General features: G+C 39.1%; 1 protein-coding gene across 4 annotated transcripts in view; it reads right to left on the reverse strand.

The window, feature by feature from the left end:
• Psen1 (presenilin 1) overlaps positions 1-18,475 on the reverse strand; it is a 79,583-nt gene that overhangs the window by 42,530 nt on the left and 18,578 nt on the right. For all 4 annotated transcript variants that reach the window (XM_013155308.3, XM_003472398.5, XM_063241399.1 and 1 more), the window contains one exon: positions 47-297. In XM_013155308.3, the coding sequence (XP_013010762.2) occupies positions 47-297 (251 nt within the window). The remainder of the gene's footprint in view (positions 1-46; positions 298-18,475) is intronic.

Below are 18,475 nucleotides of genomic sequence, written 5' to 3' on the forward strand. Positions count from 1 at the left end.
AAGGTGGTAATGAAATTGCCCTTGGGAACAAAACATTCATACGTACAGTTGCCCATCTTTCCGGGTATAAAAGCTGACTGATTTGATGGTAGCCACAACCACCACCATGCAGAGGGTCACAGGGACGAAGAGCATGATGACATGTTTGGCACCATATTTCAACGTCAGCTCCTCATCTTCCTCCTCATCTTGTTCCACCACCTGCCGAGAGTTCCCCTGGGGCCGGCCATTAGATACTGGCTGGGGGTTGCCCGGTCTCCGTCTATCACCCTGCTCCTGCCGGTCCCGACTGTCATTCTGAAAACACAAGGAAAACCACATCAGTAACTCAGACTCTCAGAATCCAAGCATTCTACATCAAAAACAGGATATGCACAATGAGACCTTGGACTAATGAAAGACTGTAAATACTGGAGTGCTAAAGACTTGTGGCAAGAAAGCCGACTTGCAGGCAGTACACAGTCCAGCAGTCAGCAGTATTTACCGCTCTCCCTGAGGCGGCCAGGTTCAAGCGCCTACTGGCCCTGGCTCTTCTCATTCTCTCCTTTCATTTGCAACCTAAGACAACTGTACTTGTGCCTGGAGGTCTGGCTTCAACATGGACACCTATGTCAAAACTTCATTTGCCACTGCTACAAGGCAGAGTAATCTCACCCTTCTAAATTCATTAAAGTACTTTCTATCTGCAGTTTTACACCAGTTATGCAGAGAACAAATATAAACTTTATTACTTACAAGACTTTAAAACCTGTGCAGTGACGTTCATGGGATCTCTCTGCATATTTCCTACAAGTGCACATAAAGCTGCAGTTGCCTTTTAAAAAGTCAACTGACCCAACTGTAGCAGCAACTCCGCTGAAGGCCCATGTGTCCCCTCCCCTACACTCTGTAAGGGAACCACACATGGCTGCCTAGCTACACTATTCATACTTTGTTTTTCAAACTATTTTTAAAGAGGAGGAAAAAAATCCTTCAAAACACAATATTTAGGGAGTAACAATGGTATATACTTTGTGTATTGTTATCTTCAAATCAGTTCAAACTATACTAGCACAAACCTTTCTCTTCAATGAACTCAGAGAAATCAGTACTATAACTATCTTAATACTATCTAAACTACATATATACGTTGTTTCTTTCTGCTTCTCACATTAGTAAGACAATACAATATTTACACTTACGTTTCTGATTTATTTCACTTGTGAGTAGTCTCAAGTTGCAGCCATCTACCTCGAAAAATCTCAAATTTATCCTTCTTTGCGGCTGAATAGGACTCTACTATATAAAAATATCACATCTTTTTTATCCATTCCTCAGTCAATGGGCTTTTACATTGTTTCTAAGATTTAACTATTAGAAATTGTGCTGTTACAAACATGGGTGCACATGCATTGCTGTGGTGTTTTTAATTGTGTGATGTTTTTAATTCTTCTGGAAAAATACCCACAAGGGCACTAGCTAGGTCAATCTTATGTCTTTGAGGAATGTTCACACTGATTTCCATAGTGGTTGTACCAGTTTACATTTCCACTAGCAGTGGAGAAGGGTTCCTTTTTCCTCACAGCCTCTCCAGTATTTGTTATTGGTTAATTTCTTGCTAAGGGTCATTCTTTCTGGGGTGAAGTGGAATCTCAGTGTTGTTTTAATTTGCATCTTTCAAATGACCAGCAACACTGAACATTTTTTCACATATTTATTTGCTGTTTGTATTTCTTCATCTGAGAAGTTTATATTCATCCCAGATGTCTATTTTTGGATTAAGTCTTTAAATCTGGGAGACTGATTATTATTATTTTTTTTAGTTCTTTATATATTCTTGATAGTAATTCTTTGTCTCAGGAACAGCTGGCAAACATTTTCTCCCATGTTGTGGGTTGTTTCTTCATTCTGCTGGTGGTTTCTCTTGCTGTGCAAAAGCTTTTCAATAGGATAAGATCCCAGTTTTTGATTCTTTTGTGATAGTTCCTGTGCAATTGGAGTTTTGTTCATAAAGTCTTTACCTACATCAATGTCTTCAAAAGTTTTACCTACTCTATCTTCTTTTTTTTTTTTTTTTTTTTTTTTTTAATCGGTACCGGGGATCGAACTCAGGACCACCTGCTTGCAAGGCAGGTGCTTATGCCGCTGAGCTAAATCCCCAGCCCCTACCTACTCTATCCAGCAGATCTAATGTTTCTGTTTTACTATTTAGATCTTTGATACATTATAAGTTTAGCTTAGTACATAGTGAAAGACATAGGTCCAGTTTTAATCTTTGGCACATGTAGAGCCAGTTTTTCTAGCACCATTTATTAAAGAGGCTATATTTCTTCCAGTGAATGTGTTTGGCACCTTTGTCAAAGATAAGGTGGCTTAGTGTGTCTGGAGTTATTTCTGCATCTTCTAACCTATTGCACTGATCTTTGGATCTGTTTTTTGCCAGTACCACACTGTTTTTATCACAGTAGCTTTATAGTGTAATTTTAAGTCAGGTATTGTGATATCCGCTGTCTTGTCTTTGATGTCCACAATTGCTTTTGCCATTCTAGGTCTTTTCTGGCTTCAGAAGAGAATTTTAGGTTTTCTCTAATTCTGTGAGATATGCTATTGGAATTTTGACAAGGATCATATTGAACCTATATAACAGTTTTGGAAGTATGGTCATTTTCACTACATTGGTTCTTCACTATATTGGTACTCCCATATCCAAGAGTATGGGATGTTTGTCCATTTTCTAATATCCTCTTCAATCCCCTTTTTCAGATACTGTAACTTCCAGTGTAGAGATCTTTTACATCCTTTGTGATTGATTCCTAGATATTTCATCTTTTTGGATGCTATTTTGAAAGGTATTGTGTTTCCCTGACTTCTCTCAGTGAGTTTGTTACTTTTTGTAGAGGAGGGCTACTGATTTTTGTACTACTCATATCTTAAAAGTCACACTTTCTAAAAGATAGAATGAATCACAAGAAAAATAACAACAAACTAATAAAAATAACAGAGAGAAAAACAGGCAGTTCCTTTTACAGGTAATCAAATAGGAGATGAATGACGATATTGTTGCTGTTAAGAGGAATCAGCTTGGTGAGGTATTGCAGCAAGAACATTTAAGCTACTCCAGTGCCTTGTTATTTTCTTACAATGGTGTAGAACAATTACTGTGATATTATTCATTAAACATACATTCCGGGGCTGGGGATTTAGCTCAGTGGCATAAGCACCTGCCTTGCAAGCAGGCGGTCGTGAGTTCAATCCCCGGTACCGATAAAAATGAAAAATGAAAACATACATTCCACATCTAATGATAGCTTAAAATTACTGCACTGCTCTAGGGACTATGAAATATGCACTACTTTTAATTCTCAAAGCCCCACCACCAACACCACCACACCACCACACCACCACCACTTCACAGGTGAGGCAACAGCCACAACCAGGCACATGAGAGGTCCTGAACCCAGTCCAGCCTCCAGGATGGCACCTCGGCCTTACTGGGGATTGAACGCAGGCCCTTCACACATATCCTGGCCCTTCTGTATTTTGAAAAAGAGTCTCGCTCAGTTGCTAAACTGCCCAGGCTGGGCTCAAACTTGGAATCCTCCTTCCTCTGCCTCCCAGAGTGCTCGGATTATAGGTATACAGCATCATGCCTGCCTCAAAAGCTTTTGTCTTTTACTTCTACCTCCTCTCTACATTTTTTACTGGGGCATACTGGTTATACAGATTAATGGGTTTTGTTTTGGCATATGTATACATGCACATCACATACTTTAATCATCTTTTCCCTCCAAGTCCTTAACCTCTCGTTAGCTCCTGTTTGTAAGACAATGAGAGCCTCTTCAGGTTCAGTGTGGATGAAGTTTCTCTTTTATTTCATTTTCACATCCAACAAGCAATTATTAAAATTCTGTGACATCTCAAATATTCTGCTGTGGCAATACTGAAATTGTTAAGATTTATATTCTGCCCTTTAAAAGATTATAAGTTACTTTTAGGAACAGGCTATAAAGTACTTGTTGTGCCAAGTATTTTAGATTTTATCCTACAGGCAACAGAAAGTCATAAAGACTGTCATGGTTAGTGGAAGTGACACAATCGGATTATATTTCTTTTTTTAAGAAATTTGAAGGAGCAAGACAAGGATGTCCATTACCATCATCCTATTTAATATAGTTCTGGAAACATCAGCCAGAGGAATTAGGCAAGAGAAAAAAATAAGAGGAATAAAGATAGGAAAGGAAGAAGTTAAATTATCCTTATTTGAAAATGACATGATACTCTACAAAGAAGACTCTAAAAGCTTCACCAAAAGAATTGAAGATTTAATATCCAAATTCAGTAAGGTAGCAGGGTAAAAAGTCAACACTCAAAAGTCAATAGCATTCCTATACACAAGCAACAAACTCACAGAGGATTTAGGGAAAGCATGCCTTTCACGAAAATACCCCCCAAAGCGAAAATACCTAGTAATCAATCTAATGAAGGAAGTAAAAGATCTGTGAAAATTACACTGCCCTAAGAAAGGAGTTTGAAGAAGATATCACACAATGGAAAGCTATCCCTTGCTCTTGGATAAGAAGAACCAACATAGTGAATAGGGTCTTACTCTCAAAACCACTATACAGATTTAATGCAATCCCAATCAAAATACCATTAACATACCTCACAGATCCAGAGAAAACACTCCTAAAATTCATTGGAACCAGAAAAAAAACTAGAATAGCAAAATCAATCCTGGGCAATGAAGACAAGTCAGGGGGCATCACAATATGACCTGAAATTATGCCCCAAAACTACACTGATAAAATCAACATGATATTGGCAAAAACAAAAAAACCCAGGCCTGATGATCACTGGAGCAGAACAGAAGATGCAGACACAGCCCCAAACACACTCAGCCACCCTGTCTTTGACAAAGGAGCCAACACTTTCACTGGAATATAGTCTCTTTAATAACAGGTACTGGAAAAACAGGTTCTTCACCTGCTGAAGACTAATCACCATGCACTAAGCCAAGGTCAAAATGGATCAAAGATCTAAATATTAAAACAGAAATAATGGAGGACAAAGTTAAGTAGGAATCTTGAAGACATAGGGATAGGCAGAGTTCATGAACAAAACCCAAACTGCAAGAGAAGTACTTCAAAGAATCAACAACTGAGATCTCATCTTATTAAAAAGTTTTTGCACATCAACAGAAAACTCACATAGTAGGAAAAAATTTTAGCCAATTGTCCCTTAGACAAAGGACTTATAGCTAGAACACATAAAGAATTGAAAAAAATCAGGCCCCCCAAACTGAAAGACCCAATTCAGAAAGGGCATCTGGAATGAATACACACTTCTCAGATGAAGAAATAGCAACAGCAAATAAATATATGAAAAATCACCATTCATTCAAGAGATGCAAATTAAAACACTGAGACTCCACCTCATCCCAGAAAGAATGATTATTATCAAGAAATCAACCAATAACAAATGTTGAAGGGGCAATTGGGGAAAAAGAACCCTTCTCCACTGTTAGTAGAAGTATAGACTGGTACAACCACTGTGGAAACCAGTGTGGACATTCCTCAAAAAACTAAGATTGACCCAGGTATTCTCCTTCTGGGTATTTCCCTAGAATTAAAAACATAGTACTACAGCAATACATATGCACTCATATTTATAGCAACACAACTTGTAATAGCTAAATCTTAGAAACAACCCAGGTGCCCATCAACTGAGGAATGGATCCAAAAGATGTGGTTTTATACAATGCAGTACTACTTAGCCATAAAGAAGGATAAACTTGAGACTTTTATAAGAAAATGGATACAACTCAGACCATATTCAGACCATACTCATAGGTGAAATTAATCAGACTCTTATGTGTAACTATTGTATTGTCTCACTAGTGTTAAAAACTGAACGAGTAAATAGGATCTGAAATGTACAACAGATACGGTGAATTGGGAAGAAATCGTTCAAAAGAAAAGACAGATTGTGATAAGAGAAAGGGGAAAGGAAGAAAAGAGAAAAAATATATATTATATGTAACAGCTCATGTATATGTGTGTATAATAGTGAATTATACAGCTATTATATATAATACATATACACGTGTGTGTGTTAGTGAATTATACAGCTGGCTTCTATCTGTTCTTTGAAAAGAATGTTTTTTGCTAACATTGTATAGACAAGATATCATGCCATATCTTGTACTCTAAATAACTACTAAAAAGACAACAATACACATTTATCAACTATTGTAACTGTCCTACTAATCTGGTCTTGTTTTGTTTTTGGTACCAGGAATAAAACTCAGGACCTTGTGCTTGCCAGGTAGGTGCTAAGCCACTCAGCTATATCTTCTGCCTACTGACCTGTTTTGAAACTCAGTTTCATTGTTTATTTTTTTCTACTTTAAAATTAAACAAATAAAAACAAAGAAAAATCTGAGTGCCAATGAAAAGAGAAGTACAAAGAAAACAATTTCAAAAGTTGAATTGACAGGGCTTTGTTACAAATTACATGTGATGGTCAGAAGAGTCAAGGACAACTCTCAAGGTTAGCTATAAGGGACCAGGCAGGTGGTGACCATGGTGAAGAAGATAAGCAGGCTGGAGAGAGGAGAAACTTTAATTAGAGATAAGTGAATCTGAAATACCTGCTATGCAGCTGGAGAGCCCAAAGGCAGCTAGCAACAGGAATGTCAGGTTCAAAACCAAGCTGGAGCAAGCTGTTAGTCTCTACAGTTAGAAAAATGGATGAAAATCTCAGAATAGAGACAGATAAAAGGATCCTATGAACCTGTTAATAACTAATATAAACAGCTGTAAAAGTGAGATAGAGACCAGCACGGGGACAAAGAGCAAGTACACTCCTGCATCTTCCTTAACTCAGGACAGGTTATCACTGAAAGGATGCCACATATTCTTCCCTGCTCCTCACTGCCTCCAGCAATCCCATGATCTCCCAACTAGCTGCAGCATTTAAGCCAGGATGACTTTGCCATGGAAGTCTATGATGAAAAAATTAAGCCCTATGGGTCATCACAGGAACTAACCTCAGCTCTTAAACTGTCACTCATTAAAAACATGATTCAGGCTGGGTGTGATGGCACACATCGGTGTTCCCAGCACTTGGGAAGCTGAAGTTGGAAGACTGTCATGAGTTCGAGGCCAACCAAAACTGCACAGTGAGACCTTGTCTCAAAAAAGCAAAACAAAATCTGGGCATGGTGCCACATTCCTGTACTCCCAGCACTGAGGCAGGAGAATTGTTTGCAAATTTGAGACCAGCCTGGGCTACAAAGTGAGCCTAAGGCCAGCCTGAACTGCATAGCGAGACCCTGTATCAAAAAGACAAAAAAAAAAAAAAAAAAAACAACAACAGCAAAAAAACCCCCCCACACACAAAACAAAAGTATGATTTGTGTTTTCTCCAGCGACACACAAAAAGCTGTTAAAAACAGTAACTGTTCACTCAGGTCTACAGAGGCCCCATGGGTAACTAAAAACATGACAAAACTTGGCATCTCTGCTTTCATTTTGTGTCTGTCACCTTTACTACTTTAAATTTTGGATTAGATCCCTATTTAGCTCTGTATACAGGGATATTAATCATTCAGAGAGTGTCTGTCTAAAAACTGCTGACACAAGATTAATCAGTCCTAAAGTTACCTAACCCATCTCATCTTTTCAAGACTTTTTCAAGAGGACACTGAGATACAAGATTTGCAGGATGTTCAACCACCAGCTTTTACCCCTGGCATGGACACCTAAAAGTCTCCAGTCATTGCCCTAACTCCCCAGTTGCCTCCAATTGCGCAGGAACTCTGCAAAACTGACATGGCCACTGCCCAAGAAGGAGTCATCATTTCATAAAAACTGGATTACATCCTCAATCATGAGAACTTCTCCAGAGCCATGCTACAAAACCAGATCCGGAACCTCATCGAAGTGGATTGCTTTCTTTTATTCAGGGACAGTCTGATCTGTCAGAGCTGTGTCCTCACCAGTGCTCCTTCACAAGCTGAAGCTCCTTCTCATTGTCTCTTACTTTCCAATTAAAGCTTCTGCCTGCACACCTGTGCAGCTGCCTCAGTCTTACTTCCCATTATCACTGCAGCAAAGAGTCACAAAATAGCCAGTGACTGAGGAAAAGCAACAGTGAGAAGATGACCAAGTAGAGATGTGCGGATACGCCCTGAGTTTAAGCAGCATCTGGTAGGGAGAAAAGCAGCAGAAGAAATTAGGAGAACAGGGGAGAGGGACAAACACCCAGGAACCCACGTAACACAGAAACAAAACAGGAGCACAACTCCAAAATGTCACCAACAGGTGGGATAAGAGCTGCAAAGCCATTTGATTTAGCAAAGGGAAGCGCAACATGATTTTTATAAAAGTAAAATGGTGCAGAGGGAAGATGGATCATAAATTCAAATGGAGTGGGAAAAGAAAGGAAATTGAGGAAGTAAAGGCAATCCTTCTTTAACCACCCTCCTGCAAAATAGTTTGACAAGAAAGGGACTCAAATCTGAAAAAGTTAGTTTACAATTATTTCACCAAAAGCCTGAGAAGTGATTAAAGAAGTTGTTTTAGTGCTCTTAGAGACTCGAGCATACTTGTCAAGTCAAAGTACAGGGGTAAGAACAGAAGTGACTGCATAAACAAGGGGCACGATAAGTAATGGAACGGGGTAGAAGATGAAATAAGCGGAACTTTTTGACAGTTGGCCTTACGAAGCCATCAGTGCCCTCTTCTTCAGTCTGGCTGTCAGGAGTAACTCTCAGACCTCGCAGAGAAAATGTTTCTGTGAACCCAAACCCTCTGAGGAATGACAAGGAAATAATTCCAAACTTAACAGGCTTTGGAAAATATACATTACCAAGAAAGATAACTGACACTGAACTCAAGTAATAAGAGTGACCATCCAGAAACCTGGGTGGCATCAATTATGAGAAAGGACAGGGACACACTGTGACACCGCTGTGGCTCAGGAGGGTCGAGAAAATTCACACTTCTACTTACCAGAGAAGTCACAAGCTAAAACTGGGACATCTGTGATCCAGCTTTATGGGTTGATTAATGTTCATTATGAACTAAAATACAAGTCTTAACAGCAATCTTTATATACCATTTGGTAATTTATAAAGCACTACTAATTTATCTCATTTATTCACAAAAACACCTTGTCCCAAATCTCCCAAGGAGAAAACAGTAGGGCGAAGAATCAAAGGCTACTCTCCTGCTTCAAAACCTGTGCTCTTCCTGCTGGGTGGGGTGGCACATGCTTATAATCTCAGCATTTGGGAGACAGGAGGATTGCTGTGAGTCCAAGGCCAGCCTGAGTTACACAGTGAGTTCAAGACCAGCCTGAACTATGTATGAGACCCTGTCTCAACCAACCAACCAACCAAACAAACATGCAAACATTGGTGTGCTCCTCTTGGGACCACAGCCTTCCTGTCAGCTATGTGGACAGAAGAACTAGGAAGTCTGCTGTGAGAGGCCAGCCCAGGCTCACTCACAGGACTGGACATTCTGGTTTGTGAAGAACAGCAGCTAAGCACACCCGGCTCTGACCCCAGGCTGCAAACGGTCTACTAGAGAAACACTTACCTTAACACCAACACTCACCTCCTGACTCCCTTCCTTACTCCTCCCTTTAAGCTCTGTAGTACTAGACTTTGGATAGTATTTTTTAAACTATGGTTTAGTTTTTTAAAGGTACAAGTTATTTAAAAGATAAAACACATGGTTTTACAAGTACTAAAGTAGAAACAGGTATACAGGGAAGTCCCCTCCTTAACTACCTGCTCCTTTTCTACCCCTTTAACTTGTGAGATTCCTTTCAAGGTTCTGTTGTGCATAGACAGGCAAATATAAATATATACCCCCTTTTCACACAAATGCTAGTAAATGCATATGCCACACTTTGTTTTCTTAACTATGTAATTTAGAGTGTTTTAAAAAATGTATCAGGGCCTGGGGATGTGGCTCAATGGTAGAGTTCCTGTCTTGCACATGTAAGTTCCCGAGCTTGATCCTCAGCACCACAAAAATAAATAAATAAATAATATGTTGCCCAGGCTGGCTCTGAACTTGGGATCCTCCTGCTTCAGTCTCTCAAGTATCAGGGATTACCAGTGTGCACCACAGTGCCTGGCTCGTCATTCTTTTCTTTTTCATATTCATAGCTACTACATAAATGTAGCTTAATTTATTTGGTTAATTCCCTAATGATGGACATCACAGTGCCTGGCTCGTCATTCTTTTCTTTTTCATATTCATAGCTACTACATAAATGTAGCTTAATTTATTTGGTTAATTCCCTAATGATGGACATTTAACTTACTTCCAATTTCTTGCCTTATAAAACAATGAATTCCCCTACAAGTGAGTTAGCACGTGTAGGCATATTTATTGGTAGTCAAAGTTCTCTGAAGTATAACTGCTGTACATTTGCACTTCAAGTACATTTGCATTTCAAATTCTGAAATACATTGGAAATCTGCTCTCCTTATGGAGTGCAGTTTAGATTCAGAATGTAGGACAGTCTTTTTCCCCATGCCCTTGCCAAAACATCACATTAGCAGATGCCTGGAATTCTACCAATCTGACAGATGAAATATGGAATCTCAGAGTAATTTTAATTTTTTTTTTATTTCTCTTAGTACCAGGAGCTTGAGTACTTTTTTTTTTTTTTCTGAAAATAAAGTACCTGTGTCTTCTGTAATGTTTGTACTTGACTTAAGGTAAACTTGTTTTAGTTTCTGAGTAGTAAGTGTTATGTTCATTAATTTAAAACAAGTAGGTAAGGCCCTTGCTCTCATGAGCAGTTCTGAAGCTGGAAGAGACAGAGACAATCATACACAGGGGCTAGCACTGTGGACACGGAGGGAAGAGGGGGAGGAAGACTTGGGATGGGGCTGCGTGTAGACAGTAACCAGAGAACAGTGATCTGAGCAAGGGCTGCAAGCTGAAAGCAGAAGGATGAAGAGTTGTGACATGCCTATTGCAGGAGAGTAACATTAACGCAACACAGCAGGGCTGTCTAAACACTAGATATGAGACCAGACCCCTGCCTGGCTCCTCTAAGCCCTGGGAACATCCTGTCCAGACATCTTTGATTACAAGAGGCTTGGGCCTTGTCAAAGCTGCTATCTGCTAAACAGGGTCTGTGGCAGGGGCCTTGGGTCACACACTATCAGTTTGTCCTCTGAAGGGGTAACTGAGCTGGGTCAGCTCAGTCTAGGCCTCTGAGGCTTATTCCCATTAAACACCCAAGATGCCAGGCCCGGTGTGCGCCCCTGGTTGGCAATATCCAAAGGGTGCTGTTGCAGCACATGCTTGCTGGGAGAAATTAAGCACTGCACAACTGTGGGAGGACAAATGGAAGCTTGTGCCTGGTGTCCCCTGGGCCCTACCTTTTATGCCTTCTTCTGCTGTTACTGTTAATCTGTATTCTTTAGTTTTGTTTCATTTTCTGATAGGGACTTGCTAAGTGGTTCAGGCTGGTCCTTAACTCATTAGGAAGCCCAAGCTGACCTTCACCTCACAGCAATCCTCCTGGCTCAGCCTCCCAAGTGCTGGGATCACAGGTGTGCGTCACCGCTTCCAGTTATATTCTTTCATTATACTGAACTGTAATGGATATAACAGTGTTTTTAGTTCTGTGATTTGTATCAGAGAATCACTGAACCTGAGATAATCTCCAAAATATTCTATGCACTGAAAATTATAAAATACTAGCTAAGAGAAGTTAACAGAAGCAAAAATAGACAAATGAAACCACCAATCTTAAAAACGGAATCACAGGGTACAGTCATCAGAGTGACAAGGTAACTTATGCAATAGGAAAAAATACCAAAAAAGTTACATCTTTCTATATGAAATCTGAATTCACAATCATTAGGAGAGTCATTATCACCTCCCCCACAAACTAAAACTGAAAATAGCCAGGTGTAGAGGTGCATGCCCATAGTCCCAGCACTCTGGGAGACTGAGGCAAGAGAATCACAAGTTTGTGTCTAGCCTAGAACTCAAGCAACTTAGCAAGATCCTGTCTCAAAACAAAGAGCTGAGGGCCAGGGATTTAGCTCAGTGATCTAAGCACCTGCCTGGCAAGCGTAAGGTTGGGAGTTCAATCCCCAGTACCAAAACAAAATAAAACACAGAGCTGCAGATGTAGCTCAGTGCAAGGGTTCTGGGTTCAATCCCAGTATAAAACAAAAAACAAACAAAATCCAATAACAATTTTTTTTTTAAAAAGCAGGAAATAGGAGCTGCAGGTACAGCTCAGTGGTAGACAGCTTGCCTAGCATGTAGAAGGCCCTGGTACCTCCCCAGTACTATAAAACAAAACAAAAAACCAAACCCAGAAATAATAAGCAATGATGATAATATGAAGAAACTATAACCTTTGTACTTTATTGGTGGAAATGTAAAATACGATGCAAATATCAACAAAAATAATATGGTGTTCCCTCAAAAATTAAAACCATAATTAGCATATGGCCCAGCATGCCCATATCTAGGAATATATTCAAAAGATCTGAGTTGAAAACAGGATCTTGAAGAGATGTTCACTGAAGCTTTTTTTTTTTTTTTTGGTACCAGGAATGAAACTCAGGACCTTACACTTGCCAGGCAGGTGCTGTGCTGCTGAGCTATACCCCTGGCTCCACTGCAGCATTACTAACAATAATGAAGGGGCAGAAACAGCATACATGTCCACTGGCAAATGAATAAAGAAAATGTGGTATGTACAAACAACAGAACATTACTGGCCTTAAAAGAGAACACTGGCTGGGTGTGGTGGTGCACACCTGTAATGCTAACACTTGGGAGGATGAAACAGGAGGACTGCCTGGGCTACAAAGTGAGTTCACAGCCAGCCTGAATGGTATAGTGAAACTCTTTTTGAAAAGGCTGGGGTGCAGCTTAGTGTGACAAGCGCAAGGTCGTGAGTTCAATCCTCAGTATCAAAAAGGAAAAAAAAAATCACTATTAGTGGGGCCAAGGATTTAGCTCAGCAGCACAAGCGCCAGCTTGGCAAGTGCAAAGTTGTGAGTTCAATCCCCTCTACTAAAAAAAAACCAAACAAACAAATTTAAAAAAAAAAAAACCTCAAAACAAAAATACTATTAAACCGGCATAGTGGCTCAGGCATACAATCCCAGCACTCAGGAGATGGAAGCAGGAGGATTGTTCCAGGTTTGAGACCAGGCTGGGCTACAAAGTGAGCCTGAGAGCAGCCTGAACTGCGTAGAGACCCTGACTCAAAGAAACCAACACAACGACAACAATAAAACCCCACTATTACTCAGTGGCATAAGCGCCTGCCTGGCAAGCACAAGATCAAGAGTTCAATCCCCAGTACCAAAAACAAAACAACAAAACAAAAAAAATAAGAAGACAAAGACTGGAGAAAATATTTGTAAGTATATATACAGATGATCTGTCCCCAAAATATAACAAACTCTCAAAATAAAAATATAAAACAATTTTAAGATAGGCAAGAGATCTGAACAATTTGAGATGATCAGAAGATATCGAATAAACTAAGTATGGTGGTAAAGGCCTGTAATCCCAACACTCTAGAAGGCTAAGACAGAAGAACTGCAAATTTGAGCTCAGTCTGGGCAGCCTGGCAATTTAGTGAGACTGTTTCACATACAACAACAAAAAGGCTGGAGATGTAGCTCAGTGTAAGGACCCTGGGTTCAATTCCCAATACAAGGGTTGGGGGAGAAAGCCATCAAATATGCACATGAAGATACTAATACCATCACCCATTAGAGAAATGCAAATAAAAGCTGCAAAGAGATACTAGTACAAACTTTCTAGAAGAGCTGAGAAGTTAAAAAGACTGACCGTGCCAAGTACTGACAAGGATGTGGAAGATATGGCACTTACACATGGTTGGCAGGCCGGTAAGATCCCAGAATTTGGTAACTAGTAATATCTTAAAAATATATATATAATCTATCATATTGGATTATGTTTTCTTAGCTATCTGAGAGAAACCAAAGCCTATGTCCATACGAAGATCTGTACATGAATATCCACAGCACCTTATAATATCTCAAAAACAGAAGATGACCCTCATATACAAACAAGTAGATGAAGCAAAAAAATCATGTCATATCTATACAATGGAATACAACTTGGCAATAAAAAGAAACATAATATTGACAAACTCAAAATAGTTATGCTAAATGAAATAAACCAGACCAAAGAATCGGCATGAATATAAAATTTTAGGAAACAATACCTAGTATAGTGATCTCCAACTGTTTCAAAAGAAGGGCAGAGAGAGACCAGAAGAAACAGGAGAAAAGTTTGAGATAAGAATATGCGCATTTTCATGAGAATGGTAACGGTTAGAGGTACTTAGATATGTAAAAATGTATTGACATATATTTTAAGTATGTATAAATTATTAGCTGGCACAGTGGCATACGCCTATAATCCCAGCACTTGGGAGGCTGAGGAAGGAGTGCCACAAGTCTGAAGCCAGCCTGGGACACACAGTGACTTCAAGACCAAACAAGACCCTGTCTCTGCCCACTGCCCCAAAAAAGTATCTTTAACAAAGGATGTCCAAGTACTTTGACACTGTTAAATAAGAAGACACTATAAACACTGAAGAATTTCCCAAAATGAAAAATCTTGGTATGTAAATATTAGAATAATTTAGGCATCGTACTATTCTGAAGTGGATTTTAAAACACTTTTTCTTTTCTTTTTTGGTCTTTTTGACACAGGGTCTTTCTATGCAGTTCAGGCTGGCCTTGAGCTCACTTTGTGGCCCAGGCTGGTCTCAAACTCCAAAACAATCCTCCTGCCTCAGCCTCCAGAGTGCTGGGATTACAGGTGTGAGCCACCACGCCTGGCTCTAAAGCCTTTTCATTATGGAAAAGGTTTAAACAGCATCAGAAGTCCCACATGCAGTTTACTCAGCTTCAGTGATAATCAGATCCTGGTTAATCTTTCATTCTTCTCCCATTGACACTGTTCTTCCAGAATTTTTCTGGGGTAAATCTCAGATACATCATTTCCTTCATAAATACTGTAGCATGCATTTCTAAAGGATAAGAATGTCAAAGGTGTGTGGGTCTCATTTCTTCCTTTCAAAGTATTTAGATTTAGAGCAATTTTAGGTTCACAGTAAAACTGAGCAGAAAGTAGAGCTCCCAGCCCACTTGCTCACATATACACAGCCCCTCCCACTATTAGCTTCCTTGTACCAGAGAAGTGATTTGCTCGAGAAGAAGTTGCTTTCCACGTCAGAATCAACCAAAGTCCACCGGAGCTCACTCAGGCTCCTCCTTGTACATTCTATGGACTTGGACAAATGGTGTGACATGTGTCTACATTACAGCACCACAGAGTAACTTCACTGTCCTAACACGGTTCTGCACTCTATTGATCCCACCCTTTGTTTGATCTCTTAACTATTCCAAAGTTTTGTCCTTAAAGGCTATTTTTAAGGAAAAAAACCTGGCATTGTCGCCATTATAAATGATTTCATTTCAGTGGCAAAGGGAAGGATTACTCACTACATAAATGTTGTAAATTTCAGGAAGGGTGGAGTCCTATGGGAAGGATCAGTGTGTGGGAAGTACATTAGGAAGAAGCCAGCTTTCTGTGGTGTTAGTTTGGGACTTCACTTTAATTCTTCCTCCCTTCTCCACTCTTCAGAACATGATGTGAAAACAGGTCCAGCTACCCAAGGTTTGTGGACTGTCAAGTTGGAAAGCTTATTTTTCAAAGAGCAAAAAAAGTGGAGAGATGTTTTTAATACAGTATAACACTTGCTTAAATTTTTAAAAAGTTGTTTTACTATTTCTGTAATTACAAGAAATGTTACGGTAGGGCATGGTGGTTCAGGCCTATAATCCCAGCACTTGCAGCCTGAGGCAGGAGGACTGCCACATTTGAAACCAGACTGGGCAACTTAGCAACTCTGAAGCTCAGTGTAAAGACCCTAGATTCAATCTCCAGGACTATGGATAGGTTGGAGGAAGTTCTAAGCAAAAATTTTTTAACATAGAAAGAATAATCCCTAATCTCCAGCCAACATGAACATGGTAAACAACAAAATTCACTGCTAGATTTTTATTTTACTTTAATTTTACTTCAGCGGTGCTGAGGACTGAACTCAATATATCGTGCACGCTAGGCAAGTCCTCTACTGCTGAGTCACATCCTCAACACATTTCTAGATATTTTAAAAACCATTTTCTGTGATTTGCCTTTATCACAATATATTCTATATCTTTTCTACTCTGGACATGTAAACATACCTCAAACTTCACTTAACAAACAAGTAAACTGCAAGTTAACAAGGTGACATCATTTACCACAGGTCACAGAGTAAGTTCTAGAACAGAGATTAGTCAAGAGACCCCACTGTTGCCCATTATCCTATACCACTGACTGGCCAAACCATAAGTGACTAATGTCTCAGTGATGAAAATTGAGATTATCTCCAAATTCTCATTCTTATAAACAATATTTCAAAAAAAAATTTTTTTTTGCACTGGTGGGGATCAAAGCAAGGATCAGACACGTAGCAGGCAGACACTAATAAACTCTATCCTTTCACTAAGGCCTTTAATAAAAATTCTTTTCTACATTGGTATTCTTGTGATAATGTAGTTTTTTAATTAGTTAAGTTTATGGGTATATTTTGGGTATACATAATGATCACATTCACCATAGAAAATGTGTACCTGCACATGACATAACTTGACTTCTTTGTTCCCATTCTCCTACCCTCTCTTCAACCTTTCTTGCCCTTATTTACAAAAACTTTGTGACAATATAATGAATTTCTAGAAGTGGAAATGCTAGGTCAAAAGATTTAATTGCTAGATTATCTCCATAAGACGTATGTATTTGCAGGTTCAATTGACAACTTGCCTCCAATAAACTAACTCCCATGAATAATATGTAAGAATGTGTATTTCCCCATCCCTCAGGACACTGTGTACCAATATTCACCGTAGGTGACAAATAAAGGTTAATTATTACGAGGTATTTCACATATTTATTGCTGGTTAGAGTGCTTTTGTATATACGGTTTCTATTCTTATATTTCTACTGAGTTGTTCATGTTCTTTCTGACTTCAAAAGAATTTGGTGTCATTACGTATTGTAAGTCTTTGATTTTTTACTTTATTCAGAGCAGTTTTTACCACACTTGCTCATAATTTTGTGTAACTACATGGTACAGCATATTTTATTATGTTGATTGAATTATAGTGTCAATATTATTGTTTTGGGTTTTTAGGGTGTTTTTAGAAAACAAAAAAAATCAAAACAGGGTTTTCCACGCAGCATCTTGAACTTGCAACGACTAGCTTCCAAGTGCTGGGATTACAGGCATGCACCACCACGTCCAGCTAGTATGAATATTGTTCAATTACTTACAATTAATATTTATTTATAGAAGGAATGAATCCTCAGGGTGAGATGCAGTGCAGTGGTAGGCACTTGTCTAGCATAGACAAAACAACAGGCTTGATCTCATAAATAAATCCTATTAAACTTTTTATGTATTGCTTAGATGTCTATACTTAGAAATGTAAGGTTCTAAGCCTGCAAAATTCAGATGAGTAACTTGAAGAATTGGCAACTTAAGTGGAAAACTTGAAACACTTATTAATCATAGCCAATATTTCCAGCAACACATGAAATTCTTCCCAGCACCTGCCTAAGCTTTTCTTGGAGGCATTTCCCTGAACAGCTGATATCACTGGTTAGAGATACTCTTAACATTTATGGACCTGTTGTGTTAGACCTGAGTGTAGTATTTCTTGACAATTATTAAGATCTGTGCCAAAGATTTTCAGTTTCAGTGTCATGCAAAAGCTAGCTTGCCCAGGGATGTAGGTTAGCGGCACAGTGCCTGTCTGGCAAGCACAAGGTTGTGAGTTCAATTTGTCATACAAAAAAAAAGCTCGCTTGTTGTTCTTCTCAATGTCACTGAGATTTTCAGTTTTCTTTCCTTCACTTTGATATAACTCAGAAAATTTTGTTCTTATGAATAGTACAATAACACTGGCAAAGGCTGGTTGAGCCTGCAGATCAAACTCAGTTCAAAGTTAGATTATCCCTTTAATTAAATCAAGGTCCCAAAGTACTTAAATACCACTTCAGATAGCTGATAGGCTTGCACTTTGTTTAATTTTATAAAAAATTTCTCACATTCAAAAAAGTGACCCAGTCAGGTGTGATCCACACACCTGTAATCTCAGCACTCAAGAGGCTGAACAGGAGCATCATCTTGAGTTTGAGGCCAGCCTGGGCTGCACAGTAAGTCCAAGGCCAACTCAAACTACATAGAGAGACTCTGACTCAAAATCAAACAAATACGAAAATAAAGTGATCCACCATCATCAAGAAAATGAGATTTCTGCCATTCTGTGATTTGTTAACAATTTGCTAAAGTTCTCTGCATTCAATGTTTTGAATCTGGAAAGGTAATTGTAAAGGAACTT

This window comes from Cavia porcellus, unplaced genomic scaffold (genome assembly GCF_034190915.1).
Source record: "Cavia porcellus strain 051 isolate PalLab524CR breed Dunkin Hartley unplaced genomic scaffold, mCavPor4.1 scaffold_31, whole genome shotgun sequence".
Lineage (NCBI taxonomy): Eukaryota > Metazoa > Chordata > Mammalia > Rodentia > Caviidae > Cavia > Cavia porcellus.